The sequence below is a fragment of the Hylaeus anthracinus genome, unplaced genomic scaffold (genome assembly GCF_026225885.1).
Source record: "Hylaeus anthracinus isolate JK02 unplaced genomic scaffold, UHH_iyHylAnth1.0_haploid 11981, whole genome shotgun sequence".
NCBI lineage: Eukaryota > Metazoa > Arthropoda > Insecta > Hymenoptera > Colletidae > Hylaeus > Hylaeus anthracinus.
Window position 1 is genome coordinate 2,801,824 of NW_026534329.1, and position 16,650 is coordinate 2,818,473.

Genomic DNA, 16,650 nt, shown 5'->3' on the forward strand with positions numbered 1-16,650 from the left:
GTCTGCAGAACAAACACTGCAGAAAAGAATGATAAGTTACTCGTTTCTTCCATTAAGGATATATTCGATCGTAAGAATTATCGTAATATGTAGTTCCATGCGACAGAAGCGGCATGCTTTGGATATAATATAAGGTGTAGAAAATGATTCTGTGTATATCTAAAATAAAATCCGTATGTTTCATTGGTACTTTATCGCAACGAAACAATTGGTAAATATTTCTTAGGATTACAAGTGTATAGAGGCACAGAATTAACTTCTAAACCTAATAGAAAGCGATGTGCATATATACAAAAGGTTTGAAGAAGGCATGCGCTGAAAAGGTACGAGATAAAAATGAGAAGCGGAACGTGAGAGTTTGCAACGATTATTCGTCACGAGTATTTATTTATTCGATTTTTTCGTCCGTCTCTTCGGCAGCTTTACAATTTTATCATCGATATCACGTGTATCAAGAATTTCAACTCATCGTCACTGGCTTTCTGTAGAAATTCTTATTCCCGATTGAAAATGCATATTGTTCAACCTCACGCTTGATTGCACAATTTTCCAGAATTCTTAATTTAATCACTTACATCGCAAGCGGCAGCGTAAATGCCAGTAACGTTCGCATTACGTTCTATTTTTGCAACGCGAGATCCAATTAATTACCTTGGAACACAAATAAACGATATTTAAATTTTATGTCGATCGAACGTATTTAAAGTTTATTATGAAGCTCAATTCGCGCTAAAAGTCACTGGCAACGTAAAACGTAATGTTTATAACGCGCCACGTCCGGAGCATAACGAATACAATGTAAAAATATTATTTGTATCAGATTAAAACGGAATATTGGGTTTCCCGTTTATTCTCTGTACCCTGCACCGCGTTATTTCAAACCGGTCATTTTTTTATTTACCAAACTATAGGGGAAAAAAACAGTGTAAATACGAATCTTTTTTATGAATTTTTATTTTACATAATAAATACTTGGGGAATGTAAATGCTTCTGTACATGATAGTACAGGACAAAAATAAAAAGTGACGAACGTTTGAATTTTGTCAACACTCTTTTTTTTAACTATGATTATTTGAAAATAAGGTTAAATACTACGGAATAACATCCTGTCGTCTTTTATCACGTGTTTGTCTGTGTTACTTTTCGCTCGTTTCTTACCGCGCGCGCGCGCGGTCTTGATAGAAAATGAGAGACATTTAATTAATGATCGAAAAGTAGATTTTAGCGTCACTTTCGGACGGTTGAAAAATTGTACCTGGTTGTGCCCACACGGTCGCGATGTCTAATTTAAAGCTGCCCAGCGTTAGATTAGCGCGTAAGAGATTCCGCGATTGCTGCACCTGCGTACCAGTAGAAGGTTTTTTCACTTCGAGTAACCTGTATTCATTTCTCTTTCCTATTAACACCGAACACGTAAACTCCGCCTCTTTCGTTTTTGCGAACCACCTCTTCGTTAATACTAACAAAATTATTTCGATAAATATTACAAATATTTTTAAGCAGAAACGTCGGATATTCCTTAGAATTTTCATATCGTCGTCACCTCTTCTTGCTTCTGTTTGTACGCAAAACTATCCTTTTCACTTTTGATCGAGCAAGCATGCGTAATTACTTTCGCGTATCACGATCTATCTCTACTCTTACTTTTCAGATTCATGGAAAGGTATCATCGCGTTCGAGAGATTTATCTCATGAAATAGATAAAAAGCAAGGTTGAAACAGTTTTCAATATTAATGAAAGAAAACGCTTAGAGAAATTAATAAATATTTTGGATACTTGAACGCGATCATTTCTTCTCACGATCATGCGTCGTTCAAATTATTTGCTTCTCACGTGTCTTAATGACAGGTGAGAGCATTTATTCCCTTAAATACAACGTCACCGGTAATCGACACATTTCAAACGATAAATATAGTAATATTCATATGTATTGTTGCTTGGCGTGAAAATATTATTTAAGAGAGGAGCATACTATTCAACGAACACGTATATTAATTAAGAAACAATAATACTCGAGTCGATATTGCCTTTGCAATAACGCATTCGATAAATTCGCCCGAGTCAAGACCCACTTGCGGTAGAGTTACGTTTTCAATTGACTGTTTATAGAACCGGAGTGTACCGTTGCTACGTTTATTTGAGAATTTACACTCGGGAAATCCGGAATCACTTTTCTATCAAGGAGAGTGGCTGCGCGTGTTTTGTTGCTCTTCGAGCAATTCCAATTTATCGTTTAGACTCGTTTTTATCGCTTCAAGGCGCAACCGAAGCTTAGATTCTTCTTAAATGAATCATACCACGTGACGCTCATTGCGATTACAAGATTTATTGATAAAAAAAAAGCAATTTACGAGTCAACACCTGATGCTTTCGACTACCGAAAACATTGTAATTAAGCTAAGCGCGGTTAGCAATTTACTGGCGGCGCGTTACGATATTTGTGAAAAGTATCGACGTAGACTAATTGGCTAAATGCCTACCGAAGCGATCGGCTTCCTAACTTCTATAAGGAGCAGCGACGATAAATCAACGATAATTTTGATTCTACTTACCGAAAGCGTGATTATTTTGTCGAAAAGCATCACGGGCGGCATGTGAAAGTCGAAGACAAAGTACTGGAATAGAAACGCACGTACGTTATTTTAAAGGAATAATCATTTTAAATGACAATTACGTGTGTATTTCTATAATAATTATGCCAATCAGGCCTGAGCATAACACGTTGAATTATTTCGTAATTATTTTCATATCTCCGATCATTTTTGAAATAACATTTCTTGGAATATTATTTCAAATAACGTATTATTTTATTTTACAAATATTTGAAATAATTGTTTAATATATTTGTAAAATTAATAATTGTGAAATGAATATACTTGAACTGTGCACAAGCTGGAACCAGCAGGGTGACCTGTATATATGAAATGGTTATCCAATTATGAAACAAATTTTTCGAAAGTGTAACATCAGAAAATAAAAAATCCGAAATGAAAGAATAACGAAATAATTCTTTATTGGAAATAGTTGTTATTTCTAATTAATTGATATTATTTTTTTTTCAAATAACTGTAATGGAAAAAAATCCAAAATAAATTATTTCGTATTTTCATTTTAATTAAAACTTGCCCAGGTCTGATATACCAATCAACGAAATTCGAGGGCTGCCGTTTCGTTTCGAGTTTATGTGATGTATAAATTCACGTTCGTATACGGTGTGTCTCTGGATAAAGAATGTAGCTTTAACGTTATTCATGGACCGAGTTTTTCGAAAATAAAGCTTACTTCGTTGTAGTACGGACAGTTTGTAGATTCCTTGACGCTGGTATATTTTCGTTGATCCCCGATTTGAACGCAAACGACCGGATCCATGTTCAAGCCCGCTAACTGTCTCGCTTCGATTATGGTAATGCAGACTTGATAGTCCTGCGCCTTTAACGCAGTTTGCCCGGTGTCCGTGGTCTGTAGAACACAAGTTCCAACAGCGAAATCGTAGAGATACAAGATGTTAGAAACGAGTATTCGTAACACAACCATCTATGTCATTATACAAGGACACTAGAACACAGACACCATTGTTTTCAGCGATCACCGATTAATTTCACAGTATCAAATGTGTAAAACCGATACCCAATAAGTAATCACCCATTGGCGTTGTTCGAGTACATCGATTTTGCTGGACGCGAAACTTTCTGGGACAAAATTTTCTGGCGTATTTTAAATACCGATTCACTTAAGGACGTCTCTCGTTATATTGGAAAACATGTTGAGAACTTAGAAAATTGATAATTTAATGATAATAGAGATATTTTTACTAAAACTATAGTTATGAACGATTGAATATAGACACACAGAATTAATGTCTACACCTAATATGTTATTCAACCGTAAAAATGTTAATCGTATCGCAGTAAAAGTTTGCTCACGCATCGTATGATCGTCGATTCCGGGATAGAAAAAAGTAATTAAGTGACGTCGATACTCTCCGGGTCGAAGACAAACGAGCGGATTCTTATGCAGAGTTCGTAGTGCAATTCGTCGGGCAATTTATTTATTTCCTTTCCCTTACTGGTGCAACTCGATGGCGAGCTCTCGACCGCTCTCCATTTCTTCCATTTGTAAATTTCCATTCGACGGCGTCCCTATGGAATACGTTAACGACCCTTCCACGCGATCCCGGAGAATATCGCGGAAACGTCGACAAATCGACGACAATTATTAACGTCCATTCCACGCTTTTCTGTCTAATGGAAATGAAAACACGAACTGCGCGACGATAATTGCCTTTCGATTGGTAAATTTCAAATCCTGGTCTATATCGCAATATATATTAACTTTCGATTTTTAAATAGTTTCAATGTACGTGTTATCATATGCATGACTACAGTTGAACACGTCCTTTGTTGAGAAAAACGTAAATTCGAACGAAAACAAACATTATGGCTGAGACAAAGCAGGCTATTCCAAAGTAGTTTTACCATGAGACAATAACAGAAGGAGATTATTTTTATATGAAAATGATCAGGATTATTAAGATCTATCGAACCTTGGGTTTTGCTTTTTTCGTTGGTTTGACGATCGCGTCCAGTACCTCCGACGAATTAACATCGACCTGGCTGTCGTAGTCGGAGGCGTTCGTTTCTAAAGAAGTCATCGAGTTCGTTCTCGAGGGTTCGTTGGAAGTTGCACAACTCGAGTCTCTTCTTTCGAGTAACTCTTTAGTTTCCGAGCCGCTGTCGCAGGATCGAGCCCTGGATGGCCTCTGTTTCCCCAGCTTCATGAATGATCTCATACTTTTCAACGTCGAACTTCGGCTGCACGGACAAAATGTTTTCAAACGTTTCACATTCAATCAAATACATGTTTTCCATTTCATACTCATGAAATCCCAAGTAACCTTTATCCTTTACTTAAAAAGAACAAAGAAAAACTGAGCCGCTCCGCTGCTCAAGAATTCTTAAGAGAGAAATGATATCCTCGGTTCGATGGTTTCTGCTTACAGTTTCTTATTTCTGTCGAAGAAGTATGAAAACAAAGGAGCGCGAACTGAAGCGAAGGAAAATCGATGTTACGGAGGAGAATGAAACGCGATCCGGGAGCTGGAACCGACTTATCGAGAATATCTCACCTCTTTCGATCTGGCGACTTCTCAGCCGTCGACAGGGAGCTACCCCTTTGCAGAAAACCCCTTTTGGAAGTTTTTTCGGGACTCTGCCAGGAACCCCTTCGTTTGCCATTGGCTGAGCTGGTATTGGCTTGCTCGAGGCTCCGCTCGAGATTCGCAATGTTCTGCTCGATGTCGATCAGCATCTGTTGCTCGTCCTCCATTATTTCCGATGCAGCGTACGAGCTGCAACTTCCGTCGGGGGGGTTGTATCGAATTTCGAAGCAAACCACGGCCTACGCATACCAAATGAATTTTCCACGCGTTGGGAGCACTTCTCTACCAGATGCTCGCCGATTTAACATGCGCTCCGTTTAACGTCATTTCATATTTTCAAGATTTATATTTGAAATAAACGTCCGCATGAAAAAAACAAAAATATAAATAATTTATTACTTGAAGTGAAATTATCTTCAGTCGAATTAAAATTTGTAGAATAGCTAGAGTAAAAATTTGTTGTTATTCTACGAGTTATTTCTACCTACAATTTTTTGACGAGAGTTCTCAACTTATTTCTTATCTAACATATCGAACCGTTCGAATTAATTGCATCTGAAATTGTACCGTTCTTTTCGTTGACGTAGATTTTGGCTCGTTAAAATCAGCAATTGAAGCGTAAAGCTCGACAAGATGTAATTGATCGCGGAAGCTGTTATCGCAATCACGGACGACATATGTATGCTTCAACGTACCGGAAGCGGTTTGTTGTTGAGATCTACCAGAGAGTCCGTGACGGCAATTCGACCTTCTCGCACTACAGTCTGCAGGACCAATCCATATTTCGCTATCACTTTTTCATTCCTCAAAACTCCGCGCGACACCACCGCCAATTGCAATACTTCCGCCTCGTCCACTGGTCTGCCCAAATTCCAAGTGAAACCCTGAAATTAATTTCGGGTTCAACAATTTTTATTTATCTATCAGAATCTATGACAATCTACGGTATACTGCAGGGAATTCCAGTAATAGAGTTCCAAGTTAAGGAGAATATGTCAATAATTACTCTGACTACAACGTCTGACCGTACTACTCGCAGATCTGTTTCTACTGTGAAATTAAACCAAGCTTTACCTAGTCTGATATTGAATTCTTCAACTTGAAACCGTTTTTCCGTATATGACGTTAGATTATTTACTAATACACCGCCGGAATAACGCTGGGAAATTATATTTTACCGTATTGTTCGAGCAACCGTTCCCTGGGTGCTTCAGCCACCCACGCGCAGAAAATGATCGTTAATCAACGCGACAAGCAGATTAGCTTTGCGTCGCTTCACTCGAAGTTTAAACGTGCGAGAGACGATCGTTTATCGACGCGCTGTGCAACAAGCAATCAGAAAATTGGACGCATTATCGACACCCGGTTACGGAACTTAACTTACTTTACGCAGGACCGGTGTAATGGGTCGATGCTTTCATTCGCTGGAACGGCATCGTGTGAATTAGCTTTCAAAGTGGAATAGATACGGAAAGACTCTATCATCGATACGGTTAAAATGAGTTCGAGCTAGCGGAAAATCTATAACCTCTCATGGGACAAATTTTAAGTGGATTTTCTTTTTTTTGCTTTAATCGAACGCACGCAAAGCGTAGCAATCTCCGCCCGTGAATCGATTTTGCTACGAAAATATGCTGTCTCACTTTAATAATGTATATGTTTTAATTCTAAAAAAAGGTATTGTGATGATAAGCAGTGGTAATTTTGATATAAAAAGAAACTATTTGATAGGTTTAATGTTTCCAAATAAATATGTAGTAAACGTGTTAGTTTTGATAATAAATCTTCTTATATAGGAGGATTGCAATTACGTATTGATAAACAGCGATGGATTTTCGTATCTGAGCGAAATTTAAAGGAATTTCGATAACATTCAGCCAAGCGACAACGATTTATATTTTGGAACGTAATCGAATTCCGTGAAAAAGAACTTCTGAGTGAAAACATTCTGAACAATGATATAAAATTTAAATAAATGAATACAACGATTGTATTATACAACACAGACAACAAAAAATGGTAATCAGCAATCCCTTTCCCATTCCCGTTCAAGTAATTACATTATTTGCATTTTTATCGCTAATATAAAAGTCGTTCCGCGAGAATTGCCATGGCGATGAAGTTTATAACTTCTCATAAAAAATAACTGTCGCAATGTAGCACGCCACAACGTAAATCTAATTGACCCACATCGTGACGTACAATGTATAAATGTTTTAATCTGCTCCGAACGTTAAAACCTTTGACTGTAACTGGCATTGTATGCGATAAAAATGGCCGAGAAACAAAGTGCAATTGAAACAAGAAACCTGTACTACAGGATGCTAAAGGGGAATGATAATCCATAGTAAACCAGTAGACGATTGTAAACAAGCGTAATGCAATACAAAATCGTACAATAAAATAGAGGAGTATTACAACTCGAGAGTCCGATTCATATTCTCGTGACAATTTCAACTTGTTTTAGCGCGTACCTTGTACAGTAAACTCTCTCATGGTTTACCTTTAATACTTTATGCAGCGTGCATCCTTTCTGCGAGCGTGTTTAACGCGGTTGAAATTTGAAGTATTAACAACTCGCAGCACAGTACAAAGAGATAGTCGAACATGAAAGCCTTCGTTCGCAAAAAGAAACGCGAAAGCGGGAAATTAAATGAATTAATGCGATGAGACACTCGCTGTACATGCGCGCAGCTTTAAATCGCAAAAATGTTTTCGTCAACATCGCTCTAATTAAAGGGAAAACTAGGTCATGGTAAGCGGTTGATAAACAATATATACTGCATGCATATATGTCGAATTTAGACCTTAAGATTGCACAAAAAAAAAAAAAAAAATACACAAGGAAATGAAATTTCCGCGTATCGCGGTTATCGCGACTTTTGAATATCGCACTTAGAATGTAAATAATAATGAGTGCTCGGCCATAACGACAAGGACTACTTATTCTCGAAGAATGAAAGCTTTCCTGGAACCTGTCCATTTCGAACAGCTGGTAAATGCGTGATAATTGCATTGTGTCGACGATAACGAAGACAAAGGACGAAATAATTATGGTTCGAAGCAGAATAATGCATTTAAATTATGAATACGTCTGCAACGGCGATGCATTATACTTATCGTTCCTGATTTCGAAACCAGACGCAACTTGTGATTGAAGGGAATAATTATAGTTGAACTTACTTCGTTCACCGCGATGTGATCTGAGCTTTCTTCGAGACATTTTGAGTAGTGAGCAACGCCTGCAACAAAGGAATTATTGGAATTTAAAGATGATTTAGAAAACCTATTTTAAACTTCTTCAATAAGCACAAAGAGTACGAATACTTATGCGACTGACTGTATGTACTACAAGGTTTATGAATCGAGTAAACCGTGTTTACGAACTCTTTGTATTAATGCAACCCCTTGCGAATTTAACGCTTTCTTGCTCTAAAATTTCCGACGCGCTTTGGACGTGTAAACAGAAGCCATTCATCCTACTCATATTTTCGTAGAGGATAAGTGGCGGTTATTCTAATAAATAAACGTGGAAGTAAAGTGTAATCAACATCAATGTAAAAGCGACATCGTACATTGATTCTACTCCCAGTTTTAATTTCACGGGCAGGGACATTTACGATATTACAGGAAGGCTTTTATACGTACCGAAATGCTTAAAGTTTATGGCGCCAATCGTGGCTGATTTACGACCAAGTTTCCCATTCTGCTACCAACCCAGACATAACAATGAAATCAAGACTCTCACTTAATCGCCTTTAAGAGTTGGACAAGCCGCATAATCCCTTTACAATCTACTTTGCGCGTAAGGGATTTAACTTCCAATTTCAATCATTCATATCATGCGCGATGATTTCAACTAAGAGAAATTTTAACGTCTTTGTTAACCGAGTGTGAGAACATAGAACATAGAACATAGGACATAGGTGTAGAAATGAACTACATGTCTTTACATTGAATTATTTATTACTCTAGTTTAATTGGAGGAAAAATTAAAAATTGCATAGTTTTTCCTTTTAAACGAATGATAAATTTACCTTGAAAAATCAAAGAATTAGTTTCTACACCTAGTATAATATAAAAATGAATAAAACAAAGAGCGTGCTTGGTTAAAAATGTCTACTATTAAGAATGGAAAAACGTTTAGTCGTTTTTTCCTCTCGTTACACATGCATTCATTATGAACGGAATGTTTCGCTCTGTAAAATTTTACCGTACACCCGGCAACAAGCCCGTCTTACGCATTTCGCTGGGAAATCCGAAACATTACCTAAGGCATGCACGGAAGCTTGAATTTTAACTCACGTTAATTTCTATCGAGGGTTATTTCGCTCGGTGTTCTGGTTCTAAGACATACTTCGTAAACGAGAAAATTACGAGACGACTGCGCAATCTTTTCTCGAAATAAGCGAGAATAAACTCGCAGTGTACGTACTTTAATACTCGAGTAATCCTACACATGAAGGGGTTTATTTTCCTCTGTTGCCTGGAATTTGTTGTCATTAGCTTATTTTGTATTAGCTTGAACTTTTGCAACCACCTTCATCCAGAAGTTTAAATCAGAACGAAACCGTACGATAAAATGAACTGTAGTTCGCACGTTAAAGGAACAATTTATAACGTTATAAATAAAGCCAGTCGAGGTATTAAAAAACAGCTGTTATATAGAGATGTTTACGACTATAAAAAGAAATTGTATTTTCACGATACACGACAAGCTACAACGCGTGCATACTAATCAGGTAAATCCGAAAAAACAACGTAACATTAAAAGGGGTCGAGCAAGAACGCACCTCGCGCAACCGTATGTCACGCGAGCTCACCGTGAACTAGGCCAGGCACTATTAAATGAACCTTTAACCCCTAGGGCCAGGACCTCAGGCTGAAGGTGGATCCACACTTGTGACAGAACAACAAGAATCGTGTGCCTAAATATTCGAAGCACCGTCGTTTCGTCCACGCTTCCAACGTTAAAGCGTTGTCAGAGATTCTAGAGATAAACCTTCATCTTGTGTCTTCTAAAGGGCTGAGAATCGTCGCAGAAAATCTGAGAAAAGAATCAACAAGGCGAAGAGCAGTACAAACGAAAGTATATTTTTTTTAAATTGGGTCCTACGGAACTGTAAAAATGATCAATTCGTCGACTTTGAATTTCCACAAAATATATTTAAAAGGTGGCGTGAATGCTTTGAGAAATGTTCGTTCACGAGGAGATTATAGCGAATTTAATTTCTACGCCTACTATTTCAGAAATTCTGGGTATCTGGAGTGAAATAAGTAAAAAGAAGGTAACTTGCAAAGTTGATGAGTACTCGAGAGGCTCCCAACAAACAGGTCACTCTGTATAACAAAGAACTTTTAACTCGTAACATTCGATGAAATGTCAACATCTAAAAATAAGAGAGACGAACGTCAACCGTTTGACGGGTCGAGGGAACGGAAACGTTGATAAAGTAAGCCGTTAAGTCAATGCTAGTTAACGCGATCGAGCGCAGATGCGGGACGCGAAATATTTAACGAAGCGTAAGTATCTGGAGGGTGCAACTGCAAAGGCTATCGATAGGTTAAATGAACCAACGTGTACCTGGTCATCTTGCGGGATCGTGCATATTACAAACATAAAGGGGAACGGAAAGACAACAGCTCGTTTTTAAGGGTGTTTCACGTTTTCAGTTGGGCAAACGGAAAAGTTTTCTCATTAATACAAAAGCTTGTAATTCTCGTTAAAACAGATGTTTTCGTCATTTTGGTACAGTACAGTACCAACCTTCAACCTGATATTAATTTGATATACATCAAATTTTTCTTATCGTTAGTTTTTTACAAATGTTGTAATTATTAGACTGAGGATATTCATATAAATTCATATTTTCATAGATACAGAAAATATTTGAAACTTAAAGTATGTCTAATATTCCAAACGGTATAAAATGTATATTATTGTTGATATTTAATATAATTTTGCATTTGAGCACATTCGTACAGATTTCCGTACATTTTCGTGCTATAAATGCATAAACAGCTACCGTCTAGTAATTATGAAATACCTACACTTGCAATCTGTCACAGGAATAATAATTATAATGGCCATCAGGTTAAGACTTAAGTCACGCAAAATACAGATTCATTATAATGGAGATCAGATCGAGAACTTAGAAGGTTGGTCATTTATCGTATAAGAACAAAATAACGTTTCTACTGAAAAACTTAAGGTACGCTTATAAATGATCAACAATAAAGGCGCAAAATTAATTTCCACACCTGGCATCGTCGAAGCCATATGTCGAAGCTCCATGATTCTACAAGTAAAACTGTTTTGAGCGCTGAAAACTTCGACTGAAGAAGATTCAACAGTTGCATTGGAAGAACTGACTCAGAAAGTCAATTCTTTGAACTAAACTCATCCGCCGTTTGTGCTCGCGAGTCACTTGAAGCTCTTTGGGAACGGGAGTAAAACGAAAAGGTGGATACTCCATAAATTGTCCAAAGAAGGTCTTCGCCAAAGACTCAGGGCCTGGGGATCTCTCCTATCCCGTTTAAAGCTCGAGCTATTTCTGGACTCGAGTGACAAGGAATGAAATATGGATATTACCCCGTAATACTAACCCCATGGAATAACTGAATCCAGAGAAATCCTTCGCAAAATATGCCAAACCGTGTTCTCAAAGAAAATTCCCTTCGTCGTATGACTGAATGAGGGAGAAATTATGTAGATTCGCGAGGGGAGAATGATTGGTTGCAAAGGGCTGGCTTGGTATTCACTTTGTACAATTTGTTCGATACTGGCAGCAACAGTTCCGTCTGTCAATTAAACCATTACCCTTTCATCGCTGGAACCAGACCTGGGATATCGAAATTCGAAACGAAACGACTAGCTGCATTCGATAAAAGGAGTTTTTCCCTCAGGGTATCGCGCTATCTCTAAAAGCCAGAGGAATTCAACTTCGAAAATTTGATACACCCTATCCACACCTCGAATATTACGTTAGAAATAGTGTAAACCGGTACGGGATATCTTTCTGGTGGGTGAATGGAAAAATTAAGCACACTTTAGGAATTTTTTTCGAGGCTTATGAAATAAAGAACGACTCCAATGTTTTTTCTGCTAATAACACTATTCAGAAAGAGTACAAAACTATTTTCGCACTCTTTATGAATAGTATAATCGGTAGAAAAAAAAGCATAGGAATCGTTCTTTGTTTTATACACCTCGGAAAAAATTCCTAATGTATGCTTATCTAATTTTTCAGGCGTTACACCAGAAAAACCCCTTAACCAAGTGGTGCACGTATCTCGATACGAATTCCTGGCATTACCAAATTGTCCAGGTCCATATGAAAGCGAAACAATATTGTTTCACAAACGACAGATTATGGAAACCGTTTAGTGATCCGCGAAACGTCAATCAATCGTATCTCGCCGATATGCGTGTACCCGTATGAGCGGCAGCATAACGCGCGCAACTGCAATTCAAGTATAAATCAATGTCTGAAGCAATTATATCTATACTGTTTTCCGCGTGCAATGCGGTACGTAGGCATTCAACAAATGCTGGGAAAAAATAAAAGGCACCACGCGGGATGCGGAAACTTGTACTTGGTTCGGAAGAAAGTACTACGGGTTCGTGTAGGTAGTGAATATGTATCAATGGTAGCCATTTTACAAATATGGGTCAATACATTTGTATAGAACAATTTCAAGCTTATGTAAAAAATGTACGAAAGAATTGCCTCCTGGGCCAAGCTTTGTGCGCCACTGAAACGTTAAAAAACACAACCCCGTTGTCAAATTTTCTCGTTGGTTAGAGTGCTGGAAATCAATTAAATGATACAGACGTTTCATCGCTCAAACTATTCACGTACGATTTCAATCCTGTTTCATAACGGAAATTGAGACCAGTTTTCAACGATTGTTCGAAATCAAATTATACGGCGGTGAAATGGCAAAATCGTGTACAATTCCTAGGGTAGGTTCAGTTTTTAAAAAGCGTCCAATAGTTGCTCTATTCTGAAATACCGTCGCCATATCGCGGAAGGTAATTGTTTGAAATGCAAATCCAGATAGTATCTGGATGTAGGCGAGTATTAAAATAGTCCAACCTTCTAATTAATTCAACCGACGATACGTTACGATTCTAATTGTGTTTGCGGTTGGGTGACGCAGCTAGGAACGAATTTAATGTTTATAATAGAACATTCTACGTGTACACCGACGCGTAAACGGATAAATAGCAAATTGGATTTGCGTAGAAGAACTAAGAAATCACTGCTGAAGAAATAATTGCGAGTGATTCACAATTTCCGTCTATTTTTTTCTACCTTTCACTCTTCCGACGTAATGGCTTTCATCTTTCCATGAATTGAATTAATTAAAACAGATCCGATTGCCTGTGATATATGTCAGTTTATAATTTTCGTAAATAATACGAGATTGGTGGATTATTTTGAATAATAATATCGAAAGGTACTTTGTTTCTGAATCTTTTTACAGGTGAATTAAGTTACAAGAATTAAGTAACAGCGAAGCCATATATGTGTGATCACAATTTATATATAAAATAGACATTTATAAAATACATAAAGTTAAATAAATTAGATTTTTCTAATTTTGTTCACATACATAAAATAGTGTGAATAGTAATGTGCATCTTAAAATTATATTCAGTGAGAAAGAGCAACTTTAGAGAATTAGTGACCTCATCAACTATCGAGATATTCATGAATGAATGAAAATAATATTCCCGTTAGTGCAGCGTCATTCAAACGTGTAGGACATTAAAAGTTTTCACTTCAAAGAGCGGTATTCATCCTTTCATACGCATTCGCATATTCGAGAGCAGAAAGGAATAAATAATCGACGTCAAGCATTCGATCGGCTTGACTTGACAGGTATAAATGTTGAAAACATACCAAATGCCGTCGATTCAAATTTTTCGAAAGTATGAAATTTAAAAATTCAAAGATCTCTAAAAGCAGCGCTCGAAAACGAAGTAAATTATGGAAAAGAATCGGAATTGCTTTCGGTCGGTACGTTTCGACGGTAGATACGCTCCAGATTCAGGGGAAAATGTATATCAGAGAGAAATAAACTATAGGGGCACGCGAGCGTGAAGTATCACATTTTATGCGTGGTAAAACTTTTAAATACGACCCGAGTGTGACAGTGTAAAGGTTAAAAATTGAAAATCCCGTGCCGATTATGAACGTTAGAGGTGCAGCAGATCGCTGCTCCGGATAGAAGCACTTATTTATAGACGGATTAATTTTAATCGATAATTCTGATTAACTTTGCGAGAATGGAAATATAGAGCAGATTACCTCTGAAAATTGCGGAATAATACAGGCGAATTTCCGTAAGGCGACATCCGTTCTTTTTGCACGATAAATGACGTTGCGGAAGCTCGGTAGCGAAAGTTATTACGAAGAAAAACTTCTAGTCATTACACACGCAAACGCGCGACTAATGTTGCGCTCTTTTCCCGTATCGATTGGATAATTGATTCAAACTTTCATCGAGTTTATCGTACCGCGTTATTTCGATAATTGCGTAGATCACGCGTCACGTTTATCTCGGAAACATTATTTTACTTTCTTTCCATATCGTCGATAACTAAGTATGTCAACGCTTACGTTTCAATTTTCTGAAACGATGTTTCGTGTCAACGATTCTTGTGATCGTTAACATTTTCTCTGCCAACGTAAATAACTCGTTTCACGCAATTATTCATGCATAATGTCCTCATCCATGTATGGCAATGCTTGCAATAGTAACAAAATAAAAATTAGATCGAAAATGAAATAAAAATAAAAGAAATAAAAGGGTTACGTTATTAAAAGAATTATGAAGATACAATCACCCGATTTTATAATCGTATCGCTTGTTAGAAACAAATAACGAAGGATATTTCTAGATTTATTAAATCCAGGAAAGTAAATTTTAGTTTAATAGTTATTAGATTATTGGACAATTATGGCCCGTAATTAACGATCCGCTTTCCGATCGTAACCTTTATATTAATATATTTCCCGAAGAGAACCCGATAGCGATGTTGAAACGACGATAATTAAAAATCTGAAATTAAACTGGTCCGTGCAGTCTAATAAATACACGCTTAATCGAGAAAGGAGCAATTTCACTGAAGTCGCCTCTTGAAATATATATTTTCATACGCGATTTATATTTCTACGAGGCTATGAAAATACGTCCGTTATACTCCCGGATGGTATGAATTTTAATTACGATAAAATATGCGTATCTCGTCTAGATGGAACAGAAAAACTCCGCAAACATCTACTGGGTAAACACTTTTTGTAATTGCATACATGGACACTCTATTTTACCAAGTGCGCCATGAGAGAGTGTGATGAATTGAATACATAGTCAAGATAATGTAAATGCGATATGTAGGTATTCACTCCTTACATTGATTGCTGTGTTAACTTTTGTGAAAATTTGTATGAGGACAAAATTTTGATTGAAAATAATTGAAAACTGTATAATTGAAGATTCGTCACAGGATTTGTTGTTCAAAACTCATCAGAATTCACGAACCTTATCCAGATTTATTTATAAAAATTTCGTACGGATCACGATTTGACTTCAATCGATGACTCGAGTATATTTTTTAAGGCTGTCCATCAGACACCGCGAAGGCATGTTTTTTCTCACTGCGATCGCGCGCGAAACCGATCCAGACGCTTCAATGCATTGCCTATTGAGCCATCAAAATTCTAGATCCTCCTCGAGCAATCAACGAAACCATGCGTAAAATTTGAAAAGAAGCACACAAATTCTCTAAAAAGAATTCTCGAAGTTGACCCATTTCTCGAGGCATTAAAGTAAGTAGAACTCTTCTTGTTCAATTAGCTGTGCAAACTTCAAAAGCCTCCTCGAAGAAACTTTAGAGCGTTGTTCTCGACACTTTGCGAATGTTATCGAGCAAAATACTTTAAATAGCGAGGCTTACAATCGAAGGATGCAGTTCTGCACTTACCCCGAAAGTCTACCTTGACGGCCTTCTCTCCTTTGTATTTGAGTCCTTGGAAGTTCTTGACAATAACGACGAGCGCCATTCTCCGTTGATTCCTTCGCAGAATCTGCCCTCTCGAGATATTCAACGTTCGTTGGCGATCCGCGTTCCAGAAGAACCGAACGAGCACGCTACAGCGCGGATTTTGTCTTGCTCCTCGATCATCTTCGTCTGCACGGTATCCGAAAACGAGCGAACGCTCGCGGTGGTCTTGGATTCGTTTGAAAGAAGAAGTGGCCTGGACGAAGAAATCGTTCGAATCGCGTACTCGTCGAGGACACGTGCACGATAATTATTGTTTGTCCACTTCGGGTAAGTGTTCCGAGCAATTGCTATCACTGTCGACCAACGAAGGAGCGTGCACGCGAAAGGGCAGTCTCGAACTGGCTCGTGTTCGCGCCTCGAACAACCCCCGAGTCCTGACCGTCCTACCCCATCCTGGAAAATCGGCGCATGCGTTT

At 37.8% G+C, this 16,650-nt stretch overlaps 2 protein-coding genes across 5 annotated transcripts in view; one reads left to right on the top strand and one right to left on the bottom strand.

Annotated features, from left to right (window-relative positions):
• LOC128885394 (otoferlin-like) overlaps positions 1-16,595 on the bottom strand; it is a 27,180-nt gene extending 10,585 nt beyond the window's left edge. For 3 of the 4 annotated variants that reach the window (XM_054139417.1, XM_054139416.1, XM_054139415.1), the window contains exons 1-8: positions 16,154-16,595; positions 8,344-8,402; positions 5,856-6,044; positions 5,128-5,399; positions 4,546-4,813; positions 3,285-3,461; positions 2,555-2,617; positions 1,257-1,341 (exon numbers count right to left, since the gene is read on the bottom strand). In XM_054139417.1, the coding sequence (XP_053995392.1) occupies positions 1,257-1,341; positions 2,555-2,617; positions 3,285-3,461; positions 4,546-4,813; positions 5,128-5,399; positions 5,856-6,044; positions 8,344-8,402; positions 16,154-16,232 (1,192 nt within the window). In that variant the 5' untranslated portion in view covers positions 16,233-16,595. The remainder of the gene's footprint in view (positions 1-1,256; positions 1,342-2,554; positions 2,618-3,284; positions 3,462-4,545; positions 4,814-5,127; positions 5,400-5,855; positions 6,045-8,343; positions 8,403-16,153) is intronic. The other variant, XM_054139418.1, reaches the window with a different exon arrangement.
• Positions 1-16,650, top strand: part of LOC128885395 (serine/threonine-protein kinase tricornered) — a 249,157-nt gene that overhangs the window by 148,639 nt on the left and 83,868 nt on the right. The window lies entirely within an intron of this gene.